Raw genomic sequence first — 18,529 nt, forward strand, 5'->3', positions numbered from 1 at the left:
GCTGCACCTTTGCTTTAAAAAGCTGCATCGTCGTCTGTGTTGCGTTTCAGGACGTGACGCAGGGTTCGTTCCGATCACAAAAGACCACATTAAAGAACTGCATCGCTGCTTAGAGTTCTATTAAAGATATGCATCGGTAGTGATTTTGAGAAATGGGGAATTGAAAAGGGAAATGACCCAAGACGATAAAAACCACTCCTGTTTTCTAATATGTGTGACTCACCCCCCTTGTCTTCTCTATTGTCATGTCTCCTGCTCTTCTTTTTTTTTTTATATAATCCATTGTCTTCTCTCACATGAAAACTGTTTGTGTTACCTCTGCGGTAGGGCTCCAGTGGGCTACGGGTTAAAGCTTTAATTGGCTTAAATTGCCTACATATGTTGATAGCTGTTGTCTGGGAGCGCGTGTGTGTGTGTCTGTGTGTGTGTGTCTGTGTGTTATGTGCACATCTGTGTGTAGGCTTAGATGCGAAGGAGTGATACCTTGTGAACACCGGAAGAACAATTCCCTCAGGGTAGTGCCTCTTTCAGTTATTGCATTTTCCATTCTGGATGAAGATGGAGATCTGGGACCCAGAGGCATGCGCACTTAGACGGACGCACTCACAGACAGACGCTTACACCCGCAGATAAACAGACGCTCATTCAGAACCTGCATGTAAATGTTGGGTTGTGTTGGGTTGCTTGACTGAAGACGAAAGCTCAGTTGTTGGTTTGGTTGTTGTTTATTGCAGCTGTAGTAAGAAAACGTATAAATTTGTCCTGTTTGTGCAGGAAAGTGATTGAGAGTTTGACTGGTTGGATCTTTTGACCTGTTAGAGAAAGATTGTGGAATATTGTGTCACGGCAGAATCACAAAAGACAACCACAAGTATGCACTGTAGCAACCAGATTATGTCCAACAGGCCCCTACTAGACTCATCTAGAGTGATCAGGCATAACATTATGACCACCTTCCTAACATTGTGCAGCTCTCCCTTGTCTCCAGAACAGTTGTGACTCCTCAGTGAATGGACATGTGTCTTCTGATGGTGTCCTGTGATGTTTGGAAACACAGCGTTGTTAGTGGGGCCCTTTGGGACCTAGTAGTGTGTTTCGTTTGTACTCAGAAGTCGGACTTTGTGAGTTCCAAGTTGGAATTATCGACTGGAACGTCCCCCAAAGTGGCAGAATCCTGTAATATTCTGTTTATTAGCACTTCTGATTAATCTTTGTTGCATTAAATTGGTCGTACAGACAGTATTTTTCCACATACATACGTTAAAATGCTGTTACAGTGTAATTTAAGTGTTTTGCATGTGTTATATGAGAACTACGAGCCCATGTCACGCTAACAACGGCTAAAAACAACAGCCTGCTAAAACCAAAACAGTGCGAAACACCATCGTGGATCATCCCACAGATACTTGATCGGTTCAGGATCTAATGAATTTGGAGGCCAGGTCAACACAATGTGCTGTTGTTGCTGAACTGTTTTTGTGTCAGGCTGCGTCCTGTATCATTACTACGGGGGTGGTTGGTGTCTGGCTTAGGTGGGTGCTACGAGTCTAAGTAACATCCACATGAATGAATGCCAGGTCCAGAAGTTTCCCAGGAGAAGATTCAGTTGTTACAACGTAGTTTAAATGTTATGAACGTCTCCTGTGAGTGGTTTTAATGTTGTGGCTGATCGGCGTATATGCTCATTTTCAAAACTGGGAGTGTTTGGTTACGCGACTCACAGACTTAACTCTAGTAGAGCAGCAGAAGGACTGACATCAAACATTCAAACATCACATCATGATGCATCCTGGACACCTTCAAGTCAAGGTTTTTCCTCCGGGATCAAACCTAAGAACGTGCGCACACACACAACTCATGTAGCGTAGCAACACGGCGAGATCTCCTCCGAGAGGAGCCGGGACGTGTCGCCGGGGGTAGAGACGACCAGGCTATCTCGCTAAGCCCGCCGCCAACCCTCCTTAAAACTAATTAGAGTCCAATCTGAGTGGACACCCGCAAGACTTGAAAAGGAAATTGTGAGATTGTGTCCTCGTGTGTACGTCGCTAGTTGCAGATAGCTGTTTACGGTTAGCGATAAAAGCAATATCCATTTTACAGCACTGTAAAGGTTAATCATTGGCCGCGTCGTACTTGCTGCTCGTACGTAAACAGATCCTGGTGGCTGTTTGTCGTTAGAGATTCACGGTGAAGGAATATAGACGTGTGGCTGCTCTGCGGCCTCTCTGTTGACCGTCTGAGGCGTCCTGAGCAGCGCCTGCTCAAGCCGCTAATTAGGTCCTTTTTTGTCCAATCTGATGAGTTTATCGATTGTCCCTTTATGAATGAGTGTGTCCAGCCACATCCCCTGCAGCGCTAGCTGTTTTTGTTTGTCTGCCTGCCTTATCTGTTGAACGTTTTTTTTATTAATGGGAAGGATATATTTATGTCACTTTGTTTTTAGTCTGCAGCTGATTGCACCGTAGTTGTGCTGCAACCTGCAAAACGACGTCTAGGTCTAAAAATACCAGGAAACGCGTGATTGTAGTTGGGATGATTTTCATCTGAAGTGATTGCTGGTGTTTGGTAAAAAAAAGAGGTAATGTCGTAACCGAGGATTTGTGCCACTCTCGGCTAAGATGTAGTGGAGTCGAGACACAACTCTTTGCGTACCCGGGGCCCCCCGAGCTCGGCCTAATAACTATTTTCCTCATCCACTTATTAAACCCGCTTCACAGCAGACGTTTTCACTATTAACGGTGGCTCAGTTCCATTAAGTGTGAAAGTAATTCGAGGCGAGGAAACCAGGATGCACAACAGCCCGGACCTTCCCTTCCCTTCGTGGAACGCAGCCATAATTAAGACCTTTGTGCTTTTTCGTACGTTGGCAGGTCAAAAATGTCGTCCTATTTTTGGAGTGGGGACAAATTTGGTGGAAGTCACGAGTTGCAGAGTGTAAGGTGTGACATATGTCTTGTTTGTTTGACCAAATGCACCCACCTGGACCAGAACCAGACTCCCCCACCACCCCTCAGCAAATGACGCTCCTTGACGGCAGGATGCAGCACAAGGTGTTGACCTAAGTATCTGTGTGATGATCCACAGAGTTCCCTCCCCTCGCCAACAATAACAATATGGTCATAATGTTTTGCCTGATCCGTGCATGCAAATGCATCCACACTTAAATCAACGCTTGCATGTGCACACCCTTATTAAGCAGCGTTGACTACATTTTATGAATAACGTTCACATGCCTCCTCCGCCGCCTCCGTGTGGCATCGGTTCCCTGCCCCCTGTTTAAGCAGAAGCGCCGCCCCACCCCTCAGCTGGCTGCGCTCTGCAGCAGCAGCAGCAGGCCTTTCATCCCTCCATCCTTCCATCCCTCCATCCAGCCCTGCCCAGTGATTTATAATTCATCCGGGATCCTTACCTCCCTCCACCCCTCTGCACCAGGACAGCATTAACATTCTGTTTGGTCCCCGGCTACGCTGCACCCACGTGCGTTGCTGCGCGTCTGAGGAAAAGAGTCTTAGGCCCGAGTTGGTGGGGCTCTCATTTGCAGTGCATGTGATTGTAGCTGCCTGCGCTTGTCGGGATCTGTTTTTTTGCCTTCATTCCTCTCTCGCTGTAGGGATCAAGTGGCTTGTCTGGCCGCTGCTGCTGTTCGTCCTCCTCTACCTCTGTCTTCATATATGCCAAGTCATCTGTTGGTCCCATCTAACAGCAGAGAGCAGTGCAGCGGAATATTTAAGAGAACAGTTGTGATATATTAGCCGTTCTGTACTTTTTAAGTTTATCTCGTCATGAACAAAAAAAAAAACACGTCCCCCCCCCCCCGGCGTCGAAACATCTTCTTCCTCTTCTGCTTTAGTGCCGTTCGACATCAAAGCTGCCAAAAAAGAGCTGAGGAGAGGAACGAAAATCACCTGACTAAATATGTCTGCTATGTGGAAGAACTTCGCTCTGGGAAATGAAGTTAGTCAGGAACCAACTTGATCCCCACCCCCTCAAAAAAAACAAAAAATAAATAAACACTCTCAGGTATGGGCTGCACTAGGGAATTACATTTTTGTAGTTCAGAATGAAAGTTATGAGCTGCTGGTTCCTCGCCACATTAGCTTTGACAGTGCACATGTGATCTAGTAGAATAATTAAGATAAGAAAAGGCTGAAACTGAACATTAAAAGACTGGTATTGGATCGGACGGCAAAAAAACTCCCATCAAGACGTCCCTATTTCTAACATACTGACACCAGGTCCTTTCCCACTGAGCTGAGGTAGCCCCAGTGGTCTATGAAGCTCAGAGGGAGTTTTTTTACATTTAAGTTCCAGATTAACTTGTTTTACAAGGAGCATTTTGTGCCTTTAGATGTTTTTTTCTTCTATTGTGCTATTTTCTGGCTTGTTTTGGTATTTTCTTGGATTCAAACCTGCAGATAACTTCTTACCTGCCGCTGTCAGGCTAGGCTAGTTAGCTGGTGTCTTCTTGTTGGTTGCTAGTTGGTAGCTGACTGCTAGCCTGATGCTCAGCTTTTAAACATGCTTTTCCTCGGATCGTGGCACAGAGGATTGTAACATCTCATCCCGTGTATTAATGAATGTACGTACGTATCGGTCCAATGTGTCCTACAGAAGTTTGCTCTGAAAAGTTTGCGGTAGTAGCTGTGCTGTAGCGATTTTGCCTTTTTCTCTCAAGCTTCCCTAACAGTATGAACCAAACTTGTGTTTGCTTTGTGTTGCTGTTACACAAAGGACAGATGGGGGACAGATGCCGAGGAAAAAAAAGGACCCTATGTTTGCTTTTTAACAAGCGCACTGGGGACTTATTCTTATTATTATAGCACGTTAACATATTAGCTGTTGGTCTGAATAATGTTCACTTAGCAAGATGAGCTAGAGATTCTCCTTTACAAGTAGGTCACTGGTAGGATTCCCATCCCATTGTGACTATAATTGTGACAAAGGCAAATCATGAAGTTGTTATGTTGTGAAACCGATCAGCCACAACATTAAAACCACCTCACAGGCAGGAGACGTAAATAACATTGATCGTCTTGTGACAATTTAATGTTCTGCTGCTTTTTGGAGTTGACATCGGTGTGATCATTGGTGTGGATGTTACTTAGACATGTAGCGCCCACTAAGACCAGACCAGACACCCCCACATCATAGCAATGACACCCCTTGATGGCAGCAGCCTGGCAGACACACACACACACACAGAAAAAAGTGTAATAACAACTCAAAGTGATCAAGTATCTGTGGGACGATCCTCAGAGCCCCAACACAATATCAGGAAGGTGGTCATAATGTTATGACTGATCGGTGTATGCGAGCTCCGCCATTGACAGGCTGTCTATTTTACATGTGTTTACTAGATAGAAAAACAACCTCCAGTGCAACAGAGGACCCAGTTCTCAGTGAAGCAAGTCAATACCAAGTCATTAAACGAGATGCTTTGACGAGTGCAGAGTTTATACTCTGAGCAGATCTTCTGTCCAAGAACAAAACAACATCCCATCCAGTAGACAACACATGTGCGTTACTAAACGGATCAAACGCCGATGGATGGAGGTATCTCGTCCTCGGTTTGAGACAACGGTTTTCTGACCAAACGTTATATAAATAGTGCATTGCTGTGTTTAGGCTGCTTCAGACTTGAAATGCATTTTAAATGAAGGCAGTTTTTACATCTGTGTGTGTGTGTGTGTGCGTTTTGGAGACATAATGATGCTCATCTGTGGAAAGGTCATATCCACCCTCTGTGCCTCTCCTCCCTCGCCTTTCTCTAAACTCTGTTCATTATCTATCCCGGCTTGCTCCCTCTGCTCTGCATTTATTTTTACCTCCTCACGTAATCCTTAATTAATGTAGATCCAGTCACCGTGCCTCACATTCTACTACCACGCACGCTCACTTGTGTACGTACACACTCGCTCATTCATGTTCCCTCCCGAGCAGGCTCGCATGGATTCAATCTTTTTATCTTTTCTTGTAGGAGCATAATGATCTGGATCACACGCTCCCGTCTTAATACGTTGCACAATGCAGCGCTTTACTATAATGGACAGCTGGGGTTTTCTCATTACTCTCGTCGGCTCGAGTGTGCGCCGCATAACGCGCATTATATCATAGTGTTCAGATCTGGCCCGGGACTCTGGACACATGCCACCTCCATTATTGAGAATCTGCTCAAAATAAAAGATCTTTAGACTTTGTTTTTGTCACGCCTGTTGTTTCGGTAACACGCCAGCTTTGAGTAAGAGAACATTACCTATCCGAGTGTAAACCACCCTCCCCTTCATGACACTCTACAGTAAATCGTTTACAAGTTTTATGATAAAATACCCTGGATTGCCTTCGTTAAGAGCCTTTTTTATTTTTGCTTTCTTTTTTTGGAAAGGTTTGTGTTTTCTTGCGAGGGGAGCGTTGAAGCCAGAGCTGACATTTCGTAATGAATGCTGTGCATCCCCAACGTGAGCAGCAGCACCAGCAGCAGCAGCAGCAACAACCCTTATACACTGAACGCCCACTCTCTTGAATTGATGAACTGAATGCGAGAGGCTGCAAATGATGTACGAGGGACAGGGTGCACTTCAGCCTTTGATCTAGACTTATTAGATTCAAGATTCGAGAAGTCGTGTTTACTGTCGCTTCTTCCACGGTGTGTTGAGCAGAAATGTGTGAAATACAGTTTCTCCTAGTTCAACTGTGTGTGTGTGACCATCTTGTGACAATTGTTCTGCCAGGAAACTTTTGTTTTGTTTTGCTTTTGCTTTCGTTAGCCCTCCACCCCATAACAATCAGTGTGTTTACATGCACAGCTTAATCGAGCTATGCTCAAAATTTGACTTTCTGAATATGGTCGAATGAAAAAAAACTGAATAACTGACAGGAACATGTCCTCCTCCTCCTCCTCCTCCTCCACACTAGGTGGCGCTATGTGTCTTTTCATTGGCTTAATACGTCCCCCTTTCCTGTTGGCTTATTACATCATATAATAAACAACTGGAGTCGTTCATGCAGCAGACTGGCTGCATGATAGTACAGCTTTTTTAATCTCGTTCGTAATGTATGCAGATAAGGTGGCGCTATCCCTCAGATGGTTCTTGTACAGGCTCTGTTTACCTTCTTCTTCTTTTTCTGCGACCAGCTTTCTTGGATGTTTTTATTCTGGGGTCATATGCTAGCGCAGTGGTTGTGGAGCATGCGGGCACGAGTTGTCCAGTTAAAGTCCAATTAAGGTGTATACATGGTGGAGAAAATGATTTCTAAACGCGTTATCTGGTTGTGAAGTAGAATTCGGAGTATTTACATGCATTTAAGTTGTCCAGTTAGAGTTAAGGCAATAATTTGATTTTTCAACGTGTATGTAAACATGCTGACTGACACTCCCTGGTGGCAGCAGGATACAGCCAGGCACACACACAAAACAGTTAATGAACAACTCAAGAAACACAAAGAACCGCACAAAGTGTTGACCCGGCCTCCGAATGCACTGGATCCCAAACAGATCAAATATCTGTGGGATGCACTGGAACGATTCTGATCCACAGAGGCCAAGAGTTTCTTGGTTTTTCTCTTCTGTTTTATTGGCGCCTTTGCTTCTTATGTTGTCTGTCCATGTCATTACTGTGGCTACGTGAAGCTGACTTGTCCTGGTTTCTTACCTTCATGTGGCTATTAATCGGCTATTTTCAGAGTTGGACATTTTTATTCCACTTATCCAGGGCTGGATAACTGAAAGAAAAATAGATGTGGAAAGTCGGTGTGGGATGGACCAGGCAAAGATCTGCCTGGTTCATCAACATGTCAGGTCGGGTTTTTATGTGGTGGTGGACAGAAGAGTAACACAACAATGTAGTCGTACTCGTACTCTGAGTATCAGCTATTAAACATGACAGAAGCATAAAAAGTGCCGGCATTTTGGATTTAAAGGTCTCACAAACCAGTCGATGTATTTTCAAATCAAATTCATTCAGGAAATTGGGAGCAATATTCCTAGTATGAAATGTTAAAACAGACAATGGCTGCATTATATTTCCCTGTAAAGTCATTATTATGTAATTGTGTTAACGGCTAATACACAACAGTCTGTGCATTCTTCAGCGCTGAATGAGCTCAAAAAGATCGACTTATCAAATGTTCGTTACCTGTGCTGCAGATTCCGTCTTCAGATATAAAGTCATATGGTTTTCTACGTCACATGTTGTGTATCATACACTTTTCTGTCCTTTTGTCATCTCTGCCTTGGTGAACTAATCTGCTCCTGCTACTGAACCGTCTTCAAACGCTTCATGGGACGGCTGGTGTTGAGATTGGCAACTCTCCAAACAACACTATGTACACACTGCTGTTTTACTGGTGGGATTTTCCGGTATAAAATATTGCCAAATGTGTGACATCTGTTGGGACATTTATTCCTGCAAAAGAAGAATTGTTTTTCAAGGTTTTCGAAATGGAAAACGTGGTATTGGAGCACCAGCCTGCATTTTATGTAGTATCGGAGGCATGTTTGATGGTGATATTGTTGTCAAAACAACTTAAAATTAGGATTTTATGCGAAGGAAGGTGGGTTTCCGATGCACGCTGTTGTTGTTTCCATCCATCCTGCTTGACAGCTGCTCTGTCAGGGGGGTTGGGGCGTGTGAAATAAGGCCAAGCTATCCAGAGAATTGGAGCAGATAATGCAGAAGTGCAATATCTGTTGTGTCTGACATAGTGGTGGTCGGTCTTACACTGACTTTAATAGGAATGTTCCTCTGAACCTCCTGGTGTCCACACTTTTGTTTGGAATGCACCTTAATTTCTTTGAGATAAGATTAAGATCTTTAGGTATTTGGGATTAGTATAAAAAATAAACATCATCTTTTGAAGTAGTGGACACGTGGATTATTTCAGTGCATATTACAATTTAAGTCGCCAGCATTTAACCAAATGCACAACCTGCCACAAACCTAAAGCCTAATGTCCCCATATGAGGACACCGGGTCTCAGGAGATTAATAGATGTTTTTTTTTTCAAGTGTTTACTGCAAAGCCTCTTGTGCCTCTCTTCACGCTGCACAAATATGGGTGTAAACTGAAGGTATGCGGCTGACTGTATAAGGTGTTTGTTAACGCGTGCGAGCCTGTGAATGGCTGAGACCGTCCTCCGTCGGTCAAACGTTGATCCAAAGGTCAGAAAACGATCGAATCCTCATTGCTTGAGGTTTGATATGCAGAGGCACTCTTCTATGAATAGGCTCCGGTTCTTTCACTAGCTTCTCTTGATAGGCCTGCATCTGTCTCATCCTTTAGTTGCTAGGCAACAGGCTTTCCGTGTGCTCGTGTGTGTGTGTGTGTGTGTGTGTGTGTGTGTGTGTGTGCGTGCGTGTGCGTGTGTGCGTGCGCGCTCACACGTTGCTGTGGCAATGTCAGGAGAGAGGGAGAGAGATGTTGAAAATAGAGAGAAAGGCAGATGAGAGAGAGAAGTACTTGGAGAGGCGAGAGGCGAGGATGGAGGGGAGGAGGGGGGAGAGAGAAGAGATGAGAATGAGTCAGAGCACTGATGAAGCTGAGGGATTGGAGAGGAGAGAGCCAGAGTTGTCTGTGGCCTTTTTCCTACAGCCGAGCTGCACATATACAGGCCTGCCACTATCTTAGTGAGGTCACCGGCAAAGGCAGCGTGATTTACCAGACTGGCAGGCGGCGCAGGCAGCGCAGGCAGCAAACCCCTGAGCTGTTATTGGATGGAACAGGGAGGTGTAAGGGAGAGCGAACGTGCTCAGAATAGAAAATTAGACCGAGAAGTGATTGGATTCCTCCCCACATCTCACTCCTCTCCTCACTCCCCTCCCAGAACCCCGTGGATAATGGGACCACTCCCACTCATTCACATTTCAAATACATTTTGTCATTTTCTTGACGCCCTCGTCCAGCACCTGCTGCTCGTATCAGCGTTCTGAGCGCGGTGACCTCAGCTTAAAACGGAAAAAAGAAACTTGAGATCCGTTTTATTTCGCCAAAAACTTTTCTTTTTTCTTTTTTCTTTTTTTTTACTCGAAACGCTGCGCAGTTAGGAAAATTACACAGTGTACTGTATGTGTGGGCTGTCACAATAAACCCGTGTACATTCGTAGACGCGGGTACACTACAACTTTCTCGGCTGCACGTTTTTTTTTTGCTGGAGCATAATGCATCTTTCCTCTCGACCGCTTGTGTATGCATTAGCACATGCTGCGTGTCCTTGTGTGTGTGTGTGTGTGTGTGTGTGTGTGTGCGTTCATGTGTCAGTCTCCCCTCCTTTACACAGGTTTATAATGAAGTGAATGGGCCCAGGTCAGGGACTGAGCAGCCAAAGCTGGGCTCCGGTTGCCAGGATACAGCAGCCGAGGCAGGCTGGCTTTATTTGCACACCAAACAGGCTGGCTAGCTGCTGCTGCTGCTGCTGCTGAGGGTGATGGTGATGCTGTCGTCTTTCTATACGCCGCCACCCCCCCCCCCCCCCCTGCATAGCATGTCAATAGACTGCAGGGTAAACACATGCATAAACTAGGGCTGCGTGAAGACGCTGCTCTTCTTTGGAAATCTAACAGCAAATATTGTCACAGTTCTTCTTCTGTATTTTGCACAGATGCTTATTTCACACCTTCCTCAGTTGCTGTGTGCACGATGAGGTTAGAAGCCACTGAGAGCTTATCAAAGACCCCCTCCCCTTTTCAAAACATCAAAATCAACATGAGATTTGTGTTGGCGCGTGTACGAACGATTACAAGAACTGAAAAACAATGACGATGCCACACGAAAGTTGATTAAGTGCTTTTTTCGTTTGGTCTTTGAAGATTTCCAGAGAAGAGGATGCTTTAAGAGATGGTGGCGAGTTGTTCCAGAGACATGGTCCCCTTTTAATGCCTCTATAATGACTCGGTGGCTTGTGTGTGCTGGTCCCTGTTTTGGAATAAGAAGCTAGAAACTCTTTCCCCCGCTACATGTTTTGCACACGATCCCTTCACGCTAACGGAACACACAGAAGGTCTTATGAGGTTTTCCGCTACTTTTAGACTGGATTTAGATTTCTGAATAATGCAGACGAACAATGAGTCCTTCAAAAAAAGTTTTTCTATATGTGTGACCTTTAAGTTATTACGGTGGATGCTGGTGGTTTGTTGCCTTTCAGGTAGCGAGATCTGACCGTGAACAGTGTTTTCAGGATAGATATCTCTAGGATGGATGTATTTCGGAGCCACCGTTAGCTCTGATGCTGTACTGATGCTACACGTGACGTTAGTTTTTCACCTGCATGGACGGAAGTGAACCTTCAAAGTGACTAAGGCCAAACGTTTGTCTGCACGTCACCTCAAAAGACGCAGCCTGTAACAATAGAGGCGACACCTGGAATTAGATTAAACATCTGACGATGCATAGCACTTTTTTTAAAAGCCGGATATGTAGCATCTTTGATAGCTTGACAGACCTCACGCCAGTGTTTTTATTCTGATAATTATGACGGTTTATTTTATATTGGTGAATTTATTTCTTAGTCTTAGTTGTATTTATGTTACATAAATTAATATTCTGTTCAACTTGCACGTCACAAAATGCATTTAAAAATAAAAAGGCACCACTTTTGGACAAAGTTTGTGTGTTTTCCATTGTTTAACCTTAACGATACCCGTCCCTAGACGTCTGTTGTGTGCGAGCGTTCGACCTGTGTAACATCTGCTTTGTTGTTGTTGTGATACCGTGTGTGAGCTGCAGCCCGTCTCTCCCGGACTGATTTTCGTGTCTGATTGCGCAATAGGCTGTGGTACAAAACATGAGCGCAGACAGAGCGACGTGCCCATCCCTGCATGCAGCTGCTGTGTTGCTCAGCTGTCAGCGTGAAACATTTGAGGTGTGTTTTCGTGCGCACAATGAGCGTCGTGTGTTGCGAGTGGCACGGGGGTTGTAGAAAAACAACAGCTTTTTCGTCTTTGCACCTGTACTTTGACTTCTTGTCAGCTGTGTTTGCATCTTTGCAGCCTTCCACTGCTTTCAGCCCCCCCCTCTCACGTCTCACCACCCTCCTCGAGAATCAGGAGAGTCGGCTGCTGTTGCTGAATCTTTTGCAGAGCTACGAAACTTGGCACGGTGGAGTTTTTTTAGGATTTTCTTGTGCAGCAGAAGTCCAAAAGTACCGTTTTTATTCTCGCAAATTCATGACTGCGCACTCGTTTTATCCGTTATCCTAGGATTTTATTTTTGCAAGCGAAAACTAATATCCCCTTCTCATGCTTTAAAGGAAATAAAGCTGCGCGGACTGTTACCAAATATGGCTGCAGCTCCACATATTCATTCACTGAACTCAGGCTGCCTCTATTTAGAATATCTACTAGCTGCAGAGTTGTCTGCACGTGACACACGGCTGGAAAAAAACATTAATGGCTGCTATTCAAATGATGTGAAATCGTCGGCAAGTCGGAAGGAGCGGTTCGGGTTTTGGGGACAGTAGGCGCTGAAATCAAACCCAAAAAGGCCCGAGTCGGTGTAGTTGTGGCTTGTGCTAGAGCATCTATGAGCGTACGTACACTGCATGCTGCAATATGCTGAAGTGTTGGCCTCTATCTGACCGCAGAGGGAGTGGCTCAGAGGATAGAGAGGATGCTACAGGAGAGGAGGAAGAGAGGAAGGAACAGGGGACACGGGCTGAAAGGTGTGTGTGTTTGTGTGTGTGTGTGTTTACTGGGCTGGCGAGTAGCACCGGCAGCTCCTCTGCTTCACTCGGAGGCGATTACTTTCCTCGCTCACCTCTTACCACTCCTCTCCGCAGTTATCGTCTCCATGGCCACGTCTAAGCTTCGCCGACTTTATGCGTAAAACATTAAAAACCTCCGCGCGGCAGAAACTGTCGGCAGGTTGCTCAAGTTCTTAAATCTCTTCGCGCGGTTTAAATATTTAACTAAAGCTGATATCCCACGCAAATCTATGTTTTTACTGCTATCAGGCACCACTTTCCTGGCGCAGGGTGTTAGCCGGCTCTTAATGCCACCTCATTTATATTGCTGAACATGTAATCCCGACCCGGCGAGTACACGCCTGTTTTTTTTCACAGTCGTTGCCAGGTTGGTAACGCTCAGTTTTCCATTTCATGTTGCAACATAAAGGCTGACATGTTCTTTGATGCGTGTGTGGTTGGGCCAGTTTTTTGTTTTTGGCTGCATGTGAAGGATGTGTTCCTGTGTTGCATCGTGCAAAATATGTTCACGTTGTAGTTAGAGATTATACATCGGACTTGCACGTCTGGAGAAAAATAAATGCTACACACTCTGAAGAATTTATCATAAACTAGTTGTATAAAAGACCCAGTCTCCCAGTGTCAGGTTTGATGCAGTAACCAGTGTTATCCTCACATCTATTTTAACGTTATTAAACTGACCTAGATACATTATAGTTCCAGTTAGTAAGGGTCTATATTAGGAATCAATTATAGTAAAAAATGCACTATTAATCACATTTTACCACGTCGGTGTTTGGCTTGGTGTTTTGATTTTACCAGGTTATTGTTTTTAGCCGTTGTTATCACAACATAGTTCCCATATAACACATGAAAAACATTAAATTCCAATCTAACAGCATTTCAGCATATGAATGTGGAAAAAAACTGTCTGTACGACCAATTTAATGTAACAAAATCTGATCAGAACTGCTAATAAACAGATTATTTCAGGAGCTTCACACCATCTTGGTAACTCAAGGATTCTGCGACTTTCTGAGCAGAAAATCCAACTCGGAAACTCCGACTTCTGAATACAAATGCACCGTTAGAGCCGATCTGATCTGTACCAGTCGCTTAAAAGACATTTTAAGCATTGAGAAAGGTTTTTAAACATCCGGTCTCTACTATAGCTGTGTCTATATTACCTCCGCTCAACAGGACCTTTATTATTGATGTCTGTTCCTACGGTAAAGTAAGTTGTCCTTGTATCTGTTAACTGGTTAAAAGAATAAATTTACAAATGAAAGTATTTGACGCGATAAAACGAGTGTGACTCAGTGTTAATTATTGACGTGGTCATGTTGACGTCCAGGGAGCCGCGTGTGGTTATTTATTGCCTCATTTACCGGCTCACGTCTCGGTTACCAGAGATTACGCTGCGTATGGGAACTTCCAGAGTTGGTGTTAAAATCTTAACTAAGGTTCTGGAGATCCATCGTTACCCGTTCGAATACTCTGCTGCACAAGATGTCGAGGTTTATTCGCGTAAACCCTAAAACTGGCCACTTATTTTACGTTCCGCTTGCACAGATTGGATCTTAATGCAAAGTCTGAGCGAGTCTGCGATGAAGCCGTACTCCACTGCAGCCTAGTCTCAGCAGAATACGACTAACTATGTATTTCAACATGTGCCGCGGCTCATCCGTGCTACTGACATGATGCTGGAGTGTTCAGATTTATCGTCCGTGCGTGTGTAATGGATGTTTTGTTTGTTTGTTGTTTAGCAACTGAATTAAAACCGTGTTGCCTTGGACTTTTTTTTTTTTTTTTTCCTGTTGCAGGGACATCGGTTGCTTTTTACCCAACTCTATTTTTTGCCGAGATTTGTTTACGTGCCCTCACGTTCGTGTACACACAACAGCACATGTGGAATGAATCAACTACTTAGAGCTGACAACACTTTACCAAATGAGAGACACACACACACACACTGTTAGCAGACATTATGTATCTTTTGATTGGGATGGAATTACACAGGAAATGAGGCCTGTGGTTTTGGCCAGGGTTTCCTCTCCATGTGTGCCTTTGAGTGATTGCTAACATAATTTTCCTGTGTTTCGCATATCGGGCGAAATGCTCTGTCGCCACAACCGTCCATCATAGTGGTCCCAAAATAGTGCAGAGATTATTGTTCTCGAAGCCCAGCTGACCTAGTTTGAGGTGTGTGTGTGTGTGTTGCTGCAAGGTTTGTTTATTCCTGCGAGCCGACGACCTTCCTGTCACTTTGTTTGGTGCGGTGAGGAGTGGGAGGGCGGGGAGGAGGGAGGGGGGGGTTTGCAGCGAGTGCCTGCTAGTAGCGACGAGGGAGGAACGCCGATCCATAGGAGGGGAAAGGGGGGAAGGAGTTTGCCGTTCCCCCTTTTTCCACGCAGCAGTGAAGGGGGAGGCGAGGGTGGGTCGGTGGGTGGATGGGGGGGGGGGGCAGTACATCCACTGTAGCTGTGTCCCTATCTGGTTTGCTGGTTCGCTGTCTTGACTGACTCGACTGCGAGGGATATAAATAGCAGTCTGTGAATAGGATAACTGCAGAGGGAATGGAAGAAGGGAAGGGGGGGAGGGGAGAGGAGGGGAGGGAGGGAGGGGAGGATGGAAGTGGCGCCAGGGAAGATAGGAGTGCCAGTGTCTAGGAGTAGAGAGAGAGAGAAAAATAATAACGCAGCCATGGTCTCATCTGTTCACTCAGTCAGTCGCAGGGATCATCATACTTGGACGCACTCAGAAGAGAAAGTGCATCATAGACGAGAGAATCTCGTATGATTAATTCATGGTCCTGTGAAGCATAAAGGCCGTGAAAGAAAGAAGGCAGCGGATAATAATGCACATATTATCGTGTACATGTGTATATATACACATATATATTAGGGGTGGATATTGGCAAAGACTTCACGATACTTGAGTCACAATACGATGCATTGTTGCAATATTATTATGTTGCAATATGCGGCGATATTCTACGTAGTTCACTGAGAAATTTTCAATGCAGCTTAAAATAGAAGTTGTATATGGAGACTATGTGTTGGCGTCACTGCCGCCTTAGGCCACGCCCCCTGAGTGACACAAACATGGTGAAACGTATCAGTAAATACAGCGAGACTGAGAAAAATGTGGATTATCAGATCAAATTAAGGACAATTGGACTTGACAATGATCCACATGAACTAGTGTGGATTTGTAAAAGTGGATTAGTCTCAGTTTCAGTTAGTTTTAGTTCATTTCAGTTACAATAAAGATGCTAACGCTAATAGCTTTACCGAGAAGTAACGTTAGCCATAAAATTCTGTGGCATTAACAGGATGACGAGGAGCGATCATAAATATTCTGTTTATTGTTTTATTGTTACTTATTGCTGGAGCCGAAATAGTTCGACAACAACATCCACAAACGTATCTGACAGCCCTCAAAGAGCGTAACGTAATAAATAACTTAAGGTATGACTTCATAAAAATAAATTAATAAAAATTTTAATGGCGTTTCAAGCTTTGCCGCCGCCGCCACCACCACCGTGCCCACTCCTTCCACTCGCCCGCGCTCTTCTTCGACTGCAGGAAACTCCACCGTGCAGCGAAGTGGCCACAGCTACAGCAGCACGTTGCAGAGCGCGTGTGTGGAAGTCGTTCACGATCGACCCCAAAACATTAAAATATCGAGACATTCAAAATCGGCACTGTATCGACAGAGAACGTATCAAAATATATTACCGCAATCGATATTTTTTCTCCCCCCTAACATATATATATGTGTGTGTGTGTGTGTGTGTATATATATGCACATCGTTCACACTCAACAGGTGTCGTACGAAGACGCTCGTCCGTGTTCTTTAGTGACTCTCGTCGCTGTTTGCACACGATTAGTTTCACTTCATGTGAAACTCTGTGTTTTACTCATATTTCCTGCATGGCTATGATGCGTCTGCTACGTGTCAGAGGACTTTTTATACCTCTGCACCGGTTGACGGGTTTAGTTTCGTTGCAAATTGTGATTTATAATAAAAAAAAACATGTATTTTTTTAAGAGTAAAGTGAGACTGCTGATCCCGTGTGACAAACACGTTAAAGCATCATGAAAATAAAACACTGATGGCTTTGATTTATTCCACATCCTTCATAATTCTGCAGAGAGATGCAGATTCGTACTGAGTTAGTTTCATCACAGGACACAGTGTGTTAGGACATGACTACAGGTCCACAGGTGGAAATATTCCAGCACGAAAACAGGGCTAACGGCACAAAGTCGTGCACAGTAACGGGTTGTCTGGCTGTGGTGGTATGTATCTGTTTGGGGCTTTTGTCGAGACGTGCCAGTCACGTTCCAAAAGACATTCCTCAGCTGTTCCAAAGCTCGCTCCGCGTCCCACCAACGAGGGGTTGGGTGGAGTGGGGTGGTGGTCAGGCTTATGCAACGACTTACATAGTCTGCCTGGTTGTCATTTTTAAATTCCTGTATAATCATGTTTTTTTTCTTTTTTTTTTTTTTTTAAATAAATACCGCGCCTGTTTCACATGAACGTACGTTCTCTCGCCTTGAAACGAACAACAGATTTCTGTGCACGTTTTTTAAAATATGTAAGCAGATGTTAGTTGCTCATTTCCAATGTAGTTGTGTGTTTTGTTTTTTTTTTTTTGCCTGGAGATGAACATAGAAACCTTTCTGCCTGCCACAGCTGCAGCTCTCCTCCCTCTTAAACGCTCTTCCTCCAGAGCAGGGCCGTAATGGTTGAAAATAGAGTGCTTGATGTACCGCTAATGGCTGCATTGTCTGGCAGGAGTGTAAATGAGTTTTCAATGAAAACGTAGTGGCCAGGTGCTAACCTCTCTCTCTCTTTTTTTTTGTTGCAGACGGTCGATGACGATGCAATGGCAGCGTGAATGAAGCTTGGCGTGGGGAGAGCTGAACGATGCCCAAAGGTGGGGGTTCTAAAACCCCCCAGCTGGACCACTTCCCACTCAACACCGACATGGTGGAAAAGCAGGGTGGGAAAAAGGTAAGACGCAAACAAGAAAAACCTGCAAATAAACACGGTGTTTGTTTACAACGTACCCTTCATTTAAAACCACATCTCATCAACCACCCAACCCCCCCCCCCCCCCAGTCACTTCTAAACAACTAATTAAGTTGTGGTCATTTCCTATTTTGCAGTTTTACCACAACCACCTTAACCTCCTGCGACCCAACGTTTTTTTTTTTTATTTCTCTGAGATATTTAGGTTTAGTTGAACCTAAGAAGAATAAAAACGAAGCATCATCTTTGAATGGGAAGTAGTTTTTGTGCAAAAAACAAAAAACAAAATGTCGTTGTGTAACACAGTGAAATCACCAATGTGCATCAAATGTTTAAAACTATCAAAATTAGGCCAAGGGTCAGGGTAGGTAGTTGTTAGTTTTAAGAAAGACTTAAAACTAACAAGAAATTATTTCTTATACGATTACGTGTTTAATTGATGAAATAATATCCATTAAACTAGTTTTGAGTTTATGCACTAAACGTGTGTTCAAACTTCTCTCAGCCTGTTTGACTACTGTTGTATGATCGCGGTCTTTAGTCTTTATTTGAAACAGGAGGTGTCACTGATGTAAATGGTTACAAATCGAAGTTTCGGTGACGTCTTGAAATTAACTTCCTTTATACACCCTGTTTGTTTTGTTCACTTTGATCTAAATGAGGGAGAATAAAGTGCCACAAACCTCAAACGTCACCATATGAGGACACAGGGTGTCATGAGGTCAATGCATGGTTGCACCATTACGTACACATTAAATGATGCAAAGTTTATTGTTCCCTAGAAATTCAGACAATTAAAGAATTATTTTTTCCCGT

At 44.3% G+C, this 18,529-nt stretch overlaps 1 protein-coding gene across 2 annotated transcripts in view; it reads left to right on the plus strand.

The window, feature by feature from the left end:
* ankrd11 (ankyrin repeat domain 11) overlaps positions 1–18,529 on the plus strand; it is a 105,881-nt gene that overhangs the window by 62,102 nt on the left and 25,250 nt on the right. For both annotated transcript variants that reach the window (XM_047580839.1, XM_047580840.1), the window contains exon 3: positions 17,550–17,695. In XM_047580839.1, the coding sequence (XP_047436795.1) occupies positions 17,609–17,695 (87 nt within the window). In that variant the 5' untranslated portion in view covers positions 17,550–17,608. The remainder of the gene's footprint in view (positions 1–17,549; positions 17,696–18,529) is intronic.

The sequence above is a fragment of the Mugil cephalus genome, chromosome 3 (genome assembly GCF_022458985.1).
Source record: "Mugil cephalus isolate CIBA_MC_2020 chromosome 3, CIBA_Mcephalus_1.1, whole genome shotgun sequence".
NCBI lineage: Eukaryota > Metazoa > Chordata > Actinopteri > Mugiliformes > Mugilidae > Mugil > Mugil cephalus.